A 14,259-nucleotide genomic window follows, 5' to 3' on the forward strand; every position below is an offset into this window, starting at 1 on the left:
TATGTCACCTCTGTCTAGGGATTACCCCCAGACAGATCAATATTTAGCTACCAGTGACCATTTATGCATCAAAAAATTGCTTTTATTGAGTATCTGCGTTCCAAGTATTTTACAAAAACGTGTTTGTAAAATGCTTTTACTGGATTCCCTTCAACCTTTCAAATAAATGTTCTCAGCCTCCTCCTTTATGAAAGGCTGTCTTTGTGGGTTATAGCCCACGAAAGCTTATGCCCAAATAAATTTGTTAGTCTCTAAGGTGCCACAAGGACTCCTCGTTGTTTTTGCTGATACAGACTAACATGGCTACCCCCCTCAAACCTGTCACATCTTATCTGTCCCTCGATTAGTGATTTTATCAGGTTTTACCATACACAAGGCATCCCCTATAGAAATAGCATATTCGTCCTGGATAGCTAAATTCCCAACATGTAGATAGTTACAGACAGACTAGAAATTGTTCCCAGCAGGGATGCAACAAAATGTAGTTAGCCATCCAAGATAGAAAGCTTCTCTCAATTGCAGTTTTTAAATTTTAATCTTGACTTTCCCTCCTTCTCCCACATAATAGGAACTATAGAAGCAGAGATAATCATAATCTTCTCATTGGTAGCAAAGCAACTGCTAAGCATTTTTATCACTATTACTGGTCTGAATTCACTCTCTGTGATTGAGCTACAGTTAAATCATTGATCATTTTGCTTGCTAGCAAAATTAGTACTATTGTTTTTAAACTTTTCATCTAGTCTAAAATGCTGTGTAGAATTAATACATACATGAAATGTCAATGTGAGAAACTCTGAAATAAAATGTTACGTGAAACCAAGTTATGATAGCATTCATTTTATTCTTAGTATTTCTCTCAAGAATTTTTTAAAGCAATCATCTTTCCATGGGATTAAAAATATTATAATAAAACAAAATGATTCTGTGGAAGAATTAACAATATTTTCTATTGATGAACAAATACCTCCCATTGAGCATTTGATAAGTGAAGAAAGGAGGGATTCTCAGCAGATCTATTCTATCACTAATTACATTTCAATACAGGCTTTAAAATTGTTTTGCAAAGTTCATCACAAAGCTGTCAAAGGAATCATCAGAGCTGCTAGGCAAAGTCCCCTGTGCCCACAGCCTTTCAGGTATAAATAAGAAGCACTGAAACAATGACATGACTAGCCAGTAAACTGCAATTGACAATCTGCATTTTAACAACACTGCTCACTCAGCTCCTTTTAAAAATTCATGTATGCATTGACAGTTTACTGCAAATGCAGTTGGTTAGCTATATTTAAGTCAAACACATTTTCCCCAAAAGTAAACACTGACAATAAAACATTTTAGAGAAAATATAAGGCATTATGCTGAGCCTCAATAAGCATTTGCAACTAATTTTGTTTACAATCTACCTCTAAGAAAGTTAGAAATGCAGCAGAATATTTATATTTAGCATGCTCTAGGTTATTGATTCTGAGATCAGAGAGAGAAACTATAAAGGGGTTGTGAAATATTAATCACACATCAACTGTAACAGAATTGATGCATCCCACAAAATATAATTATTTCAGTGCATCAGTTACAAGTGAACTTCTGACTAAACTAAAGCAGAATAGGAAGTAAGAGCCGTGCTTTACCAGACTGCATAAAAGCGATATCATTATTTTAAAAACCCACCATTTTACCGTAACAAGATAGATTTTGTGAAATACAAACCATCAGATTTAATAATATTTTAAATCTCTTAAATTAACATTGTCAATTTAGTTTAGTCCAAATCTTAATTTATCTTAACAAATATTATTATTATTTTTATTTATTAACACACTTTTCTTAATTTAAACATTCCCCTCCAGCACAGGAAATACAAACAGAACAGCACTAAAAGACATCATAAAAACTAGAACCTGAAAACTGACTACAAACAGATCAGGCTTGTTTCATTTGCAATCTCAGTGAAATGCACAGAGTAACAACTAGCATAAATTATACACATTTTTAACAATATAAAAAAAGTGTGGGGTAAAATTTTCAATAGGCTCCTAAATCACTTAAATGCTAACAGACAGATTTTCCAAGGGATTTAGGTGCCTAAGGTTGCAGATAGGGATTTTCAGAGCTGCCTAGAAATCAGTGGGAGTCAGGTACCTAAATACCTTTCAAAATCTGGCCCAAACTGCCTAAGTCACTTTTGAAAATGGAAATTAGACTCCTAAGTAACTTAAACACTTTGGAATATTTTACCCACAGGTATATAATTATTTTGATACTACCTCTTCAAAACAAATTTAGTAAAATGCATAGTTATTATTAGTTTCTAAGCTCTCTGAGGCAAACACTGTCTTTTCCATAAAGCATCTAGTCTTGGGCATTACCAAAATAAAAATCATGATAATTCTAACATGTTCCTCATTGTACTACAGCACTAAAAGGAGCAGGGACTTTTAAATTCTTAAAGTCAGTAAAAGCAAAATGTTTTATCATGCAGCAGAAGTAATATATGGCAAACCCATTAAAATAAAAAAAGTCCATCTAGTGTTTCTTGAAATGAACTAAAGTATTATTTCTGTTTAGCATTTCCTAGTTTGGTGTTCCACTGCTTGATCTGCACAATATATTTTTCTGTCAACTTTCATTGAAAATCATTGGTTTTGTTTTTTTTCTATATAAAAATGTCACGAGATACAGTAACATGAACATAGATCAAACATACAGTGACTACTTCCAAAGAGTGTAAAAAATCTCATGGTATCCACAAGAGCTACCAAAAAAAAAAAAAAAAAGAAAGAAAAAGCGCCACATCCTCAAATCCACCACAGTTGTTTGCAATGCTCTGGTGAGGCAAATCAAGTTTACATTCACCCCGACTCCCTCTATGTAGGGAAATACTGTGGTGATGTGGCACCCTATAGGAGTGCCACTCTCTCCTTGTTCCTCAGTGCCTTGGGAGTAGCAAGGCATCCCTACACTTCAACCATCTGCAGCTGGCTTACCAGCAGCTTACATAATGTAAATCAGCCTTCAAGAAGTTCTACACTATGCGGGGCACTGGACCAGCACCCCAGAATCAGTGAGAGCACAGGAGACTTTCACAGATTCACATAGTCCAAGGCCAGAAGTGACCACTATGCTCATGTAGTCTGACCTCCTATTTAATGCAGGCCATAGAACTGCTCCAAAACAATTCCTATAGAATATCTTTTAGAGAAAACATCCAATCTTGATTTAAAAATTGCCAGTGATGGAGAATCCACCATGACCCTTGGTAAACTGTTCCAATGTCTAGTTAACCTAATTGTTAAAAAAATGGTCTTATTTTCAGTCTGATTTTGTCTAGCCTCAACTTCCAGCCACTGGGTTGTATTGTACCTTTGTTGGCTATACTAAAGAGCTCTTCAAATATTTGTTCCCCCATGTAGGTACTTATAGACAGTGATCGAGTCCCCCCTTAAAGTCACCTGCATACCCATCACTCTTGTGATGCATGAGGTGCACAAAAGTTGGATTGGGTTTTATATATATAATTTACACATAAAAACTATGTTAACAGAAAACTAAGATTGCAGAACCAAGTACTCAAAAGTTTGGAAATGCCAGAATTGAGATTGCCCCTGTAACCTTAACTCGGCCCCCGTGCATATGCATTCTGATACAGCTTTTAATTCCATGATCACATATTATTTTTCCACAGGATCTCTGCCTCATTTAGTGCGTAGGATGGAGAGTGCTCATTTAATGAGCAGCTATCCAGTTTTTTTTTTTTTTATCTTCATTTTCCATGTGTAACCCTAGGTCTTATTTACTGCCCACTAATCAAGTCCTGTTGTGGAGACAAAATTAATTTCCTCATGGACTTTTTTCTTGCACTCATCACTGCAATATCTGAGTGCCTCACAAATAATTAATTTATTTTCACAACACCCTATAAGATGAGGGGGCGTTATCCATTTTATAGGTGAGGATTGAGGCAGAGAGAGATTAAGGTCAAAAGAGTCCACTAATTTTGGGTGCCTAATTTGACACACCTAGGACCTGATTTTTCAGAACATTATACAGGCACTTTATACAGTCAAAGCATAGTTTCCGTTGACTTCAGTTGCAGCTATAAGTGCTCAATGCTTCTGCAAATCAGAACCAGGGTCTCAAGTCAGGCACACATGAAATGAGGTGCACACAATCAGTGAAAAGTTTGGTTTAAGTGATTTGCCTAGCATCACAGAGGAACTCTGTGGCAAAGATAGGGATAGAACCAATTACCCAGGGCAGGATTCAACTGATTTAACCATGATACTATCCTTTGTCTTCCTGTAATCCCATCTTATTCACTACATACCTTCCAACTCTGCAACAAATGAAGAAGTTGTGCTACAGACAAGAATTAATTTCTGTACACAACCCTGACTCATCCCCACAGCAGGTCTATCCTGTGCACTGTATGAGACAGAAGTCCTGTGGAAAAAACAGCATGTAATTTTGGAAATAAAAGACTATCATTATGGCTGAGTTACAGTTGCAAAGGCAACAGATGTATGAGTTCTTCCCCATCTGGGTACTTAGGGCCTAATCCCATAAACATTTACTAACAGATGCAGCACATCTGATAAATCCAGGATCTATTTGAATTGCAGTGGGATTTGTGGTTCTAGTTCCATCCAAGCTTTTTAGGTGACATAATACATTTCATATATCCTCTCTATTTTTACTGACAGACATACAGTGCCAGGTTTTTAAAGGGGTTTACTTTTGTATGTGCTCATTTCCTGCACTTGTGCAAAACAACTGCGTAATTAGTCTTGTAATTACACAATTTGCATAGGCACAAAATAAGAGGCCCTTTACAAAATTTTATGTATCTTAATACCAGAAGCATGATTTCACAAGCCAAATATTCAGAAGAGCAGAAACAAATTTATTTTTTACCTTGATGAAATTTGAATACACATAAGGATACTAGGAATTCAGAATGCATGTACTTATCATTCTTCAAGATATATATTGATTAATAGTTCCCCAGTATTCATCTTTACACCTGAACAATTTGCTTTAATAAACTTGAAGTAGCTCATAGACATACCTGCTGCAATGATAGGCTCCTTCATAAGCTCCCTAGTTATAGGGCATAAGAATTCATCTGGAATACCAAGAGAAACAGAATCCACCTTGATCCTCAGTTCCTCAATCTTCCGGAAGACTTTACTGCGTAAACCTAGAGACTCTGAAAAGGGATGATAGATTAGAATCCTTGGAACATATTTCCTATTGGCACATTAACCTCTGAAACACAAACACATTCCCAGGCAGAGAGATTGCTTCTGGTGCAAACTGGAAGACCTTTCCAGTATTTCAGGAGCTCTGTAAATACATCGTTTCTAACTTTTTCCTCATGGTTGACAGAGACCAACTAACTTGTTTTTTAAGGCATAAAAGGCTATCTACACTATATACCAAGTGATGTTCAAAAATATATTGAGCAAAACTTGTTTCCCAGTGTATTTTAAAACATCACCTATTTTCCGAATCTAGCAGAGTATCAGGTTAACCGTGACGACCAGCTAACAGCTGATGTGCAGTCCAAAGTGCCACGTCATGTTTAACATAGCATGAGTTAACACGTGTTTAACATGATTCTAGTGTAGACAAGCCCATGTCTGAAGTCATGCACTGGACTGCATTAGGGCTATGTCTACACTGCAGGTTAGGGTTAGGGTTTGAGTTAGTGCGCTGAAAACAGCAGTGTGGACATTGTGGCTCAGAAAGCAACTCAGGGTCTCAAATCCAGCCAACCCTCTGGATCTGAGCTATCTTGTATATTTACTGCAGCTGCAAGATCCACAGTGCTATTTTTAGCAAACTACCTTGAGCTGAGGCTAATGCAAGTCTGTCTACTTGGGCTGGGAGGCTTGCTCTCAGGTGCAGTGTAGACATACCCTTTCATGAATTAGGTGAGCCTGGGTAGGGTTAATCCCACCCGCTTTATGCAGCTGCTTTGCAACAGGAAGGAACCTCTGACAGTTTGACAGGAGCTGGCTCCTTTGCTAGTCCCTGTCAGGATAAAGGAGTGCTTATCCCCTATGGTTCCCTTAATGACCATCTGTGTGATTATTGTAGGAGTCCTTTAAACGAGACCCTCAACTCTGTCTATGGAGTTTCATACATGCATATCAACAGATTTGCTATAATAGCCTCATTTTCAGGTTGTTTCATCTTTTCTGACAGAAAGGCGAGTTCACAGACAGCTGCAAAGGCACCAAAATGGGATATCCCCCAAATCAGAACAAGACAAATTAACAAAATACTCTAGATTTAAGTATTGTTGCATAAATATAGCATTTTCTTCTCAGGATTTCACATACTGTCATTTCCAAAATCCCTTTTATTCCCATCTAGGTCTTTATAAAGCCTTTTTCTCCTTTAATCATTTCCTCTCAGGAAACAGAGAGTGGCCACTTTGACTCCTATCATGTGCAATTTGCCACTGTGGCATCTCTTAGGTGAAGCAGTATGACCAGTCTTGCTCATCCTGGTCTAAGATATCTGTTACTGTCACAACTAGGGCTGTCAATTAAAAACAGTTAACTCACACAATTAACTTAAAAAAATTAATTGTGATAAAAAATAATCCCAATTAATCGCACTGTTGGACAACAGAATACCAATTAAAATTTGTTATAAAATTTTGGATGTTTTTCTACATTTTCAAATATAATGATTTCAATTACAACACCGAATACAAAGTGTACACTGCTCACTTTATATTATTTTTGATTACAGATATTTGCGTTGTAAAAATAGCAGTATTTTTCAGTTCACCTCCCACAAGTACTGTAGTGCAATCTCTTTACCGTGAAATTGCAACTTACAAATGTCGGGTTTTTTTTGTTACATAACTGCACTCAAAAACAAAACAAGGCAAAACTTTAGAGCCTACAAGTCCACTCAGTCCTACCTCTCATTCAGCCAATCGCTAAGGCAAACAAGTTTGTTTACATTTACGGGAGATAGTGCTGCCCACTTCTTATTTAAAATGTCACCAGAAAGTGAGAACAGGCATTCACATGGGACTTTTGTAGCCAGCATTGCAAGGTATTTACGTGCCAGATATGCTAAATATTTGTATGCCCCTTCATGCTTCGGCCACCATTCCAGAAGACATGCTTCTATGCTGATGACGCTCATTAAAAAAAAATACGTTAATCACATTTGTAACTGAACTCCTTGGGGGAGAATTTTATGTCTCCAGCTCTATTTTACCTGCATTCTGCCATATATTTCATGTTATAGTGGTCTCGGATGACGATTCAGCACATGCTGTTTATTTTAAGAACACTTTCACAGCAGATTTGACAAAACACAAAGAAGGTACCAAGACGAGATTTCTAAAAACAGCTTGTGACGTTATTGACATAATCTGTAACTGTACAGATCACTGTTGCAACTAGTGTTATATATTTGCAGCAAATATTGTATAAAGGTTGTCGTGTAAGGGGTCTATGGAGAGGTTATGATTTGCTGGTTATGAGTATGCTAACAGTATGTATGCATGCATAATTTTTGTAGTTGAAGTTATAAATATTTGCTATGTACTTGTAAATCGATGTGTTTTGATTCTGAAGTAGCCTTAGTAAAGGAATTGGTCAGCTTCTTGAGAAAGGAATGTGCAAATTAAGTGCCCAATCAAGAAACACTTAACTGACAATGGATCTTGGAAAACTCCAATCCACATAAGAAGTCATCCTGGGAACCTGCAAGGTAGCATGTGGGCCATGGCTGCCACCTGTAAAGAAAGAAAAGGAGTACTTGTGGCACCTTAGAGACTAACCAATTTATTTGAGCATAAGCTTTCGTGAGCTACAGCTCACTTCATCGGATGTATAAAGTGGAAAATGCAGTGAGGATGTTTTATACACACAGACCATGAAAAAATGGGTGTTTATCACTTCAAAAGGTTTTCTCTGCCCCCACCCCACTCTCCTGCTGGAAATAGCTTATCTAAAGTGATCACTCTCCTTACAATGTGTATGATAATCAAGGTGAGCCATTTCCAGCACAAATCCAAGGTTTAACAAGAACGACTGAGAAACAGTGTGGGGGGAGGGAGGGTAGGAAAAAACAAGGGGAAATAGGTTACCTTACATAATGACTTAGCCACTCCCAGTCTCTATTGAAGCCAAAGTTAACTGTATCCAATTTGCAAATGAATTCCAATTCAGCAGTCTCTCACTGGAGTCTGGTTTTGAAGTTTTTCTGTTGTAATATCGCAACTTTCATGTCTGTAATCGCGTGACCAGAGAGATTGAAGTGTTCTCCGACTGGTTTATGAATGTTATAATTCTTGACATCTGATTTGTGTCCATTTATTCTTTTACGTAGAGACTGTCCAGTTTGACCAATGTACATGGCAGAGGGGCATTGCTTGCACGTGATGGCATATATCACATTGGTAGATGTGCAGGTGAACGAGCCTCTGATAGTGTGGCTGATGTTATTAGGCCCTGTGATGGTGTCCCCTGAATAGATATGTGGGCACAGTTGGGAACGGGCTTTGTTGCAAGGATAGGTTCCTGGGTTAGTGGTTCTGTTGTGTGATATGTAGTTGCTGGTGAGTATTTGCTTCAGGTTGGGGGGCTGTCTGTAGGCAAGGACTGGCCTGTCTCCCAAGATTTGTGAGAGTGATGGGTCGTCCTTCAGGATAGGTTGTAGATCCTTGAGGATGCGTTGGAGAGGTTTTAGTTGGGGGCTGAAGGTGACGGCTAGTGGCGTTCTGTTATTTTCTCTGTTAGGCCTGTCCTGTAGTTGGTGACTTCTGGGTACACTTCTGGCTCTGTCAATCTGTTTCTTCACTTCAGCAGGTGGGTATTGTAGTTGTAAGAATGCTTGATAGAGATCTTGTAGGTGTTTGTCTCCGTCTGAGGTGTTGGAGGAAATGCGGTTGTATCGTAGAGCTTGGCTGTAGACAATGGACCGTGTGGTGTGGTCTGGGTGAAAGCTGGAGGCAATTAGGTAGGAATAGGGTGGTGTTTATGTGACCATCGCTTATTAGCACCATAGTGTCCAGGAAGTGGATCTCTTGTGTGGACTGGTCCAGGCTGAGGTTGATGGTGGGATAGAAATTGTTGAAATCATGGTGGAATTCCTCAAGGGCTTCTTTTCCATGGGTCCAGATGATGAAGATGTCATCAATATAGCGGAAGTAGAGTAGGGGCATTAGGGGACGAGAGCTGAGGAAGCGTTGTTCTAAGTCAGCCATAAAAATGTTGGCATACTGTGGGGCCATGCGGGTACCCATAGCAATACCCCTGATTTGAAGATATACATTGTCCCCAAATGTGCAACAGTTATGGGTGAGGACAAAGTCACAAAGTTCAGCCACTAGGTTTGCCGTTACATTATCGGGGATAGCGTTTCTGATGGCTTGTAGTCTATCTTTGTGTGGAATGTTGGTGTAGAGGGCTTCTAGATCCATAGTGGCCAGGATGGTATTTTCAGGAAGACCACCGATGGATTGAGTCTGTAAAGAACTGAGTCATGCATGGACACGTGACTTGCCTATGTGACTCCAGACTCCATTTTGCTGTAATTTTCCACAGTAAGGACAAAGAGGTATCCTTACACCTGGAAGAGACTATAAAAGGCAGCTGCCTCATCTCCATCTGGTTTTCAATCCTGCTTCATAACTATGGAGGGACTTCGCTACAAACTGAAGCTTTGAACAAAGGACTGAATGACCCATCCCAGCTGTGAATGTACTCCAGAAACTTGATTTGAACCTACACTTTATTTCATCACTGCTACAAGCCTGAACCAAGAACTTTGCCATTACTGTATGTAATTGATGCCATTTAACGAATTCTAGCTGTCATCTATATCTTTTTCCTTTTATGAATAAACCTTTAGATTTTAGATTCTAAAGGATCAGCAACAGAGTGATTTGTGGGTAAGATCTGATTTGGCTATTGACCTGTGTCTGGGGCTTGGTCCTTTGGGATCGAGAAAACCTCTCTTCTTTTACTGGGGTATTGGCTTTCATAACCATTCGTCCCCATAATGAGTGGCACTGTTGGTGATACTGGGAAACTAGAGTATCTAAGGGAATTGCTTGTGTGACTTGTGGTTAGGCAGTGGGGTAAAATCAAAGTCTTCTCTGTTTGGCTGGTTTGGTTTGCCTTGGTGTGCACAGAAACCCCAGCCTTGGGCTGTAACTGCCCTGCTTTAAGCAATTTATACTGAATTGGCACTCTCAGTTGGGTCCCACCAGAACCAGTGTCATTACACAGCTACAGCACTCGACCCAAGGTTTAAGAATCTGAAGTGCCTTCCAAAATCTGAGAGGGATGAGATGTGGAGCTTGCTTTCAGAAGTCTTAAAAGAGCAACACTCTGTTGCAGAAACTAGAGAACCCGAACCATCAAATAAGAAAATCAGCCTTCTGCTAGTGGCATCTGACTCAGATAGTGAAAATGAACATGCATAGGTCTGCACTACTTTGGAACATTATTAAGCAGAACCCATCATCAGCATGGACTCATGTCCTCTGGAATGGTGGTTGAAGCATGAAGGGACACATGAACCTTTAGCGCATCTGGCATGTAAATATCTTGTGACGCCAGCTACAACAGTGCCATGCAAACACCTGTTCTCACTTTCAGGTGACACTGTGAACAAGAAGCGGGCAGCATTATCTCCTGCAAATGTAAACAAACTTGTTTGTCTGTCCAACTGGTTGAACAAGAAATAGGACTGAGTGGACTTTAGACTGTAAAGTTTTACATTGTTTTACTTTTGAATGCAGTTTTTTTATATAATTCTACATTTGTAAGTTCAACTTTCATGATAAAGAGACTTCACTACAGTACTTGTATTAGGTGAATTGAAAAATGCTATTTCTTTTGTTTTTTACAGTGCAAATATTTGTAATAAAAATAAATATAAAGTGAGCACTTTGTATTCTGTGTTGTAATTAAAATCAATATATTTGAAAACATAGAAAACATCCAAAAATATTTAAATAAATGGTATTCTACTATTGTTTAACAGTGCGACTAATCATGATTAATTTTTTTAATCACTTGACAGCCTTAGTCACAAGTTTTTCAGTCTCAGTTTCCACAGCTGTGCTCTCAGTTTCTGGGGTTGTCCATGATGATATTCTGTCTCCCTTAGATGATCTCTATAGATAACTTTGGTCTTTGTCCTGGGATACAACTAAATTCTATATTCCACATAATTTATTTGCATAAGAACTGTATGGGACCCATCCCAAGGTTTATCCAGCTTAGGACAAGAGAAGGAGACCTCTCCTTAGGACTGTGGAACCAAACAAGGTTTCCTCTTTTAAAGTTCTCCCAGTGATCTTACATCATAAAGGGTAAAATTTTCAAAAGCACTTAAAGTGACTTAGGTGCCTAAATCTCATTTTCAAAAGACAGACATTTAGGGATTGATTTTCATGACTGGGAGTTAGGTGCTTTAGAAAAATCTTATTAGGCACCTGTATGCCTGGGAAACCCTTAGCTGAAGTCATCTGCCCTGGAGCGCATGTGATAAGTTAGGTGGATTTAGTCATTAACTTTCCTTTTGTCCAGCAGCTCTTCAACTCAAAGGAACCACAGCCAGTGCCACCTCTTTTGCTGGCCTCTACTTGGACAAAGAAGAGAGCTTAATCCCTTTAATAACCGTGCTGGTAGAGTTACTGTATGGGGTTCTTAAAACTAGCCCCTAATCACCACCGTGGTTAACTCTTTTTATAGAGTTTTATATTGAGTATGTATACAGCGATTCATACAATGTATTTCATTAACACCTTGCCCTGAGATTTTCTATTATTATTTGTATTATTGTAAAGCCTAGGAGCCCCAGCCGTGAACTAGGTCACATTGTGCTAGGTACTGTACGAAGTGAACAAAAAGACAGTCCCTGTTCTGAAGAGCTTACAATCTAAATATAAGACAAGAGACAACAGATGGATATAGTCTGTCAGGGAAGTACAAGGAAACAATGAGAATACTGGTCAGCATGATAGGCAATGGTTTCAGCACACCAGCAGCCTAAGCATTGTCAAAAATAATTTGTAGGCCTCACAAAAGAGAGTTGTAAGGAGGATTTTGATGGAGGATATTGAGCACGTTTTGCTGATATTTATGGAGAGCTTCTCCCCAGCGTGAGGGGCAGCATGGAAGAAAGCATAAAGGAACCTACAGTAACTCCTCACTTAATGTTGTAGTTATGTTCCTGAAAAATGTGACTAAGCAAAACGATGTTAAGCGAATCAAATTTCCCCATAAGAATTCACATAAATAGGGGGGTTAGGTTCCAGGGAATTTTTTTTTTGCCAGACAAAAGACTATATATACATATACACACACCCACTCTATAAGTTTTAAACAAATAATTTAATACTGTACACAGCGACAATGATTGTGAAGCTTGGTTGAGGTGGTGGAGTCAGAGGGTGGGACATTTCCCAGGGAATGCCGTACTGCTAAATGATGAACTAGCAATTGGCTGAGCCCTCAAGGGTTAACTCGTTGTTAATGTAGCCTCACACTCTACAAGGCAGCACGAATGGAGGAAGGGGAGACAGCATGGCAGACAGAGACAGACACACCCCCTGTGTGTGAAAGAGAGAGACGTACACATTTCCCTTTAGGTATGCTGACACCACTCTTAAGTACACTACCTTGTTAAATTAATCAGCAAGCTGAGACCCCAGCAGCTGCTACCAGGAAGCTCCCTCTGTCCTGAGCCCTGTTGTGTGTCTCCCCTGCTCTATGGAGATGGGGTAAGCAGGGTGCAGGAGCAGGGGGGACATTAGCCCTCCTCCCCCCCCCACCCCCTCCCAAGCAAGCAGGAGGCTCTGCAGAGCAGCTCCAAGCAGAGGGCAGGAGCAGCACACGGTAGTGGGGGGAGGGACAGCTGAACTGCCGGCTACTAGCCTACTGGGCAGCTGCTGCACAGGGACCTTAGGGGAGCAGGGAGCTGATGGGGGGCTGCCTGTCCACCCTGGTTCCAAGCCCCCACCAGCAAGCACCAACTGGCTGCTCTTCCTTCAAGCAGTGGACAAAGCAGGCGGCTGCCAAACGACGTTATAAGCATTGCACAACTTTAAACGAGCATGATCCCTAATTGATCAGCAACGTAACAACGTTAACTGGGACGACTTTAAGTGAGGAGTTACTGTATTTGAACATTTAACAAATAAGCGATGGCAGGTGGCATCCTGGGCCAGTTTGAGATGGGAGTCAACCTATACTACTAAATGCTAAATAACAGGAACCAACCACTAAATATAAAAGAGATGAGAGATAATACAGGGAAGTAAGAAACAATTATATTTATTTTCATGTTTGGCTGAGAGTCAGTTTATTCTCCTTCTGATTTACAAGGAAAGAAAACTAATATACTGATCTGGGTATTTGCAAACTAGCACAGAATTGCAGTATTGTTATTATACTACATAAAGTACTACATTAAAATTGCATACGCTTAGCCCCACTACCAGAACAAAACAGGCTCCATGTAGAAATCTTAGGGCATGGCTACACTTGCAGGTGTAGAGCGCTTTGAGTTAAACCTGCTTTCGGAGAGCGCAATAGGGAAAGCGCTGCAGTCTGTCCACAGTGACAGCTTCAAGTGCACTGGCATGGCCACATTAGCGGCACTTGCAGCGGCACTGGGCGCGGTGCATTATGGGCAGCTATCCCAACTTGCAAGTGACTGCAACGTGCTTTTCAAGTGGGGGGTGGTGGTGGTGGAGCGTGAGAGAGAGCGTGTTGTGTGTATGTGGGGGGAGAGAGAGTGGGTTTTTCAGGGGCTGAGAGCATGTCAGCATGCTGTCTTGTAAATTCAGACAGCAGCAGACCCCCCTCCCCCCTGCCCCTCTCTCTCTCTCTCACACACACAGCATTCCACACTAATGGCTTGCCTGGTCTCAGAGCGGATAAGCAGCTGGCTGTCAGAAACGGAGCTTTCAAAGGGCATATCCGCATTCCTGCAGTGATTCAAAAACAATGACAAGAGCGGCCACTTGACTTAAGGGGATTATGGGACGTTTCCGGAGGCTGATCAGAGTGCAGTAATGCACTCTCATTCACACCGGGGGTGCAGCAAACGTTTTTCCGCTCGCCGAGGTGGAGTACCAGCAGCGCTGTAGCCGCGGAGTCAGAGCGCTCTACGTGCCTTGCCAGTGTGGACGGGTAGTGAGCTAGTGCGCTCAGGGCTCCTTTATTGTGCTGTAACTCGCAAGTGTAGCCAAGCCCTCAGTGAATG

At 40.2% G+C, this 14,259-nt stretch overlaps 1 protein-coding gene across 3 annotated transcripts in view; it reads right to left on the bottom strand.

Annotated features, from left to right (window-relative positions):
- The window catches only part of WDSUB1 (WD repeat, sterile alpha motif and U-box domain containing 1), a 70,841-nt gene that overhangs the window by 2,768 nt on the left and 53,814 nt on the right, over window positions 1-14,259 (bottom strand). The window contains exons 10-11 of one of the 3 annotated variants that reach the window (XR_012154266.1): window positions 7,579-7,768; window positions 5,069-5,209 (exon numbers count right to left, since the gene is read on the bottom strand). Coding sequence is in view for 2 of the 3 variants with exons in the window: in XM_073305555.1 (XP_073161656.1) it covers window positions 5,069-5,209 (141 nt within the window). In the remaining variant the exon portion in view is untranslated. Of the gene's footprint in view, window positions 1-5,068; window positions 7,769-14,259 lie in introns of those variants that run through there. The other 2 variants (XM_073305555.1, XM_073305556.1) reach the window with 2 other exon arrangements.

The sequence above is a fragment of the Lepidochelys kempii genome, chromosome 11 (assembly GCF_965140265.1).
Source record: "Lepidochelys kempii isolate rLepKem1 chromosome 11, rLepKem1.hap2, whole genome shotgun sequence".
Taxonomy (NCBI): domain Eukaryota; kingdom Metazoa; phylum Chordata; order Testudines; family Cheloniidae; genus Lepidochelys; species Lepidochelys kempii.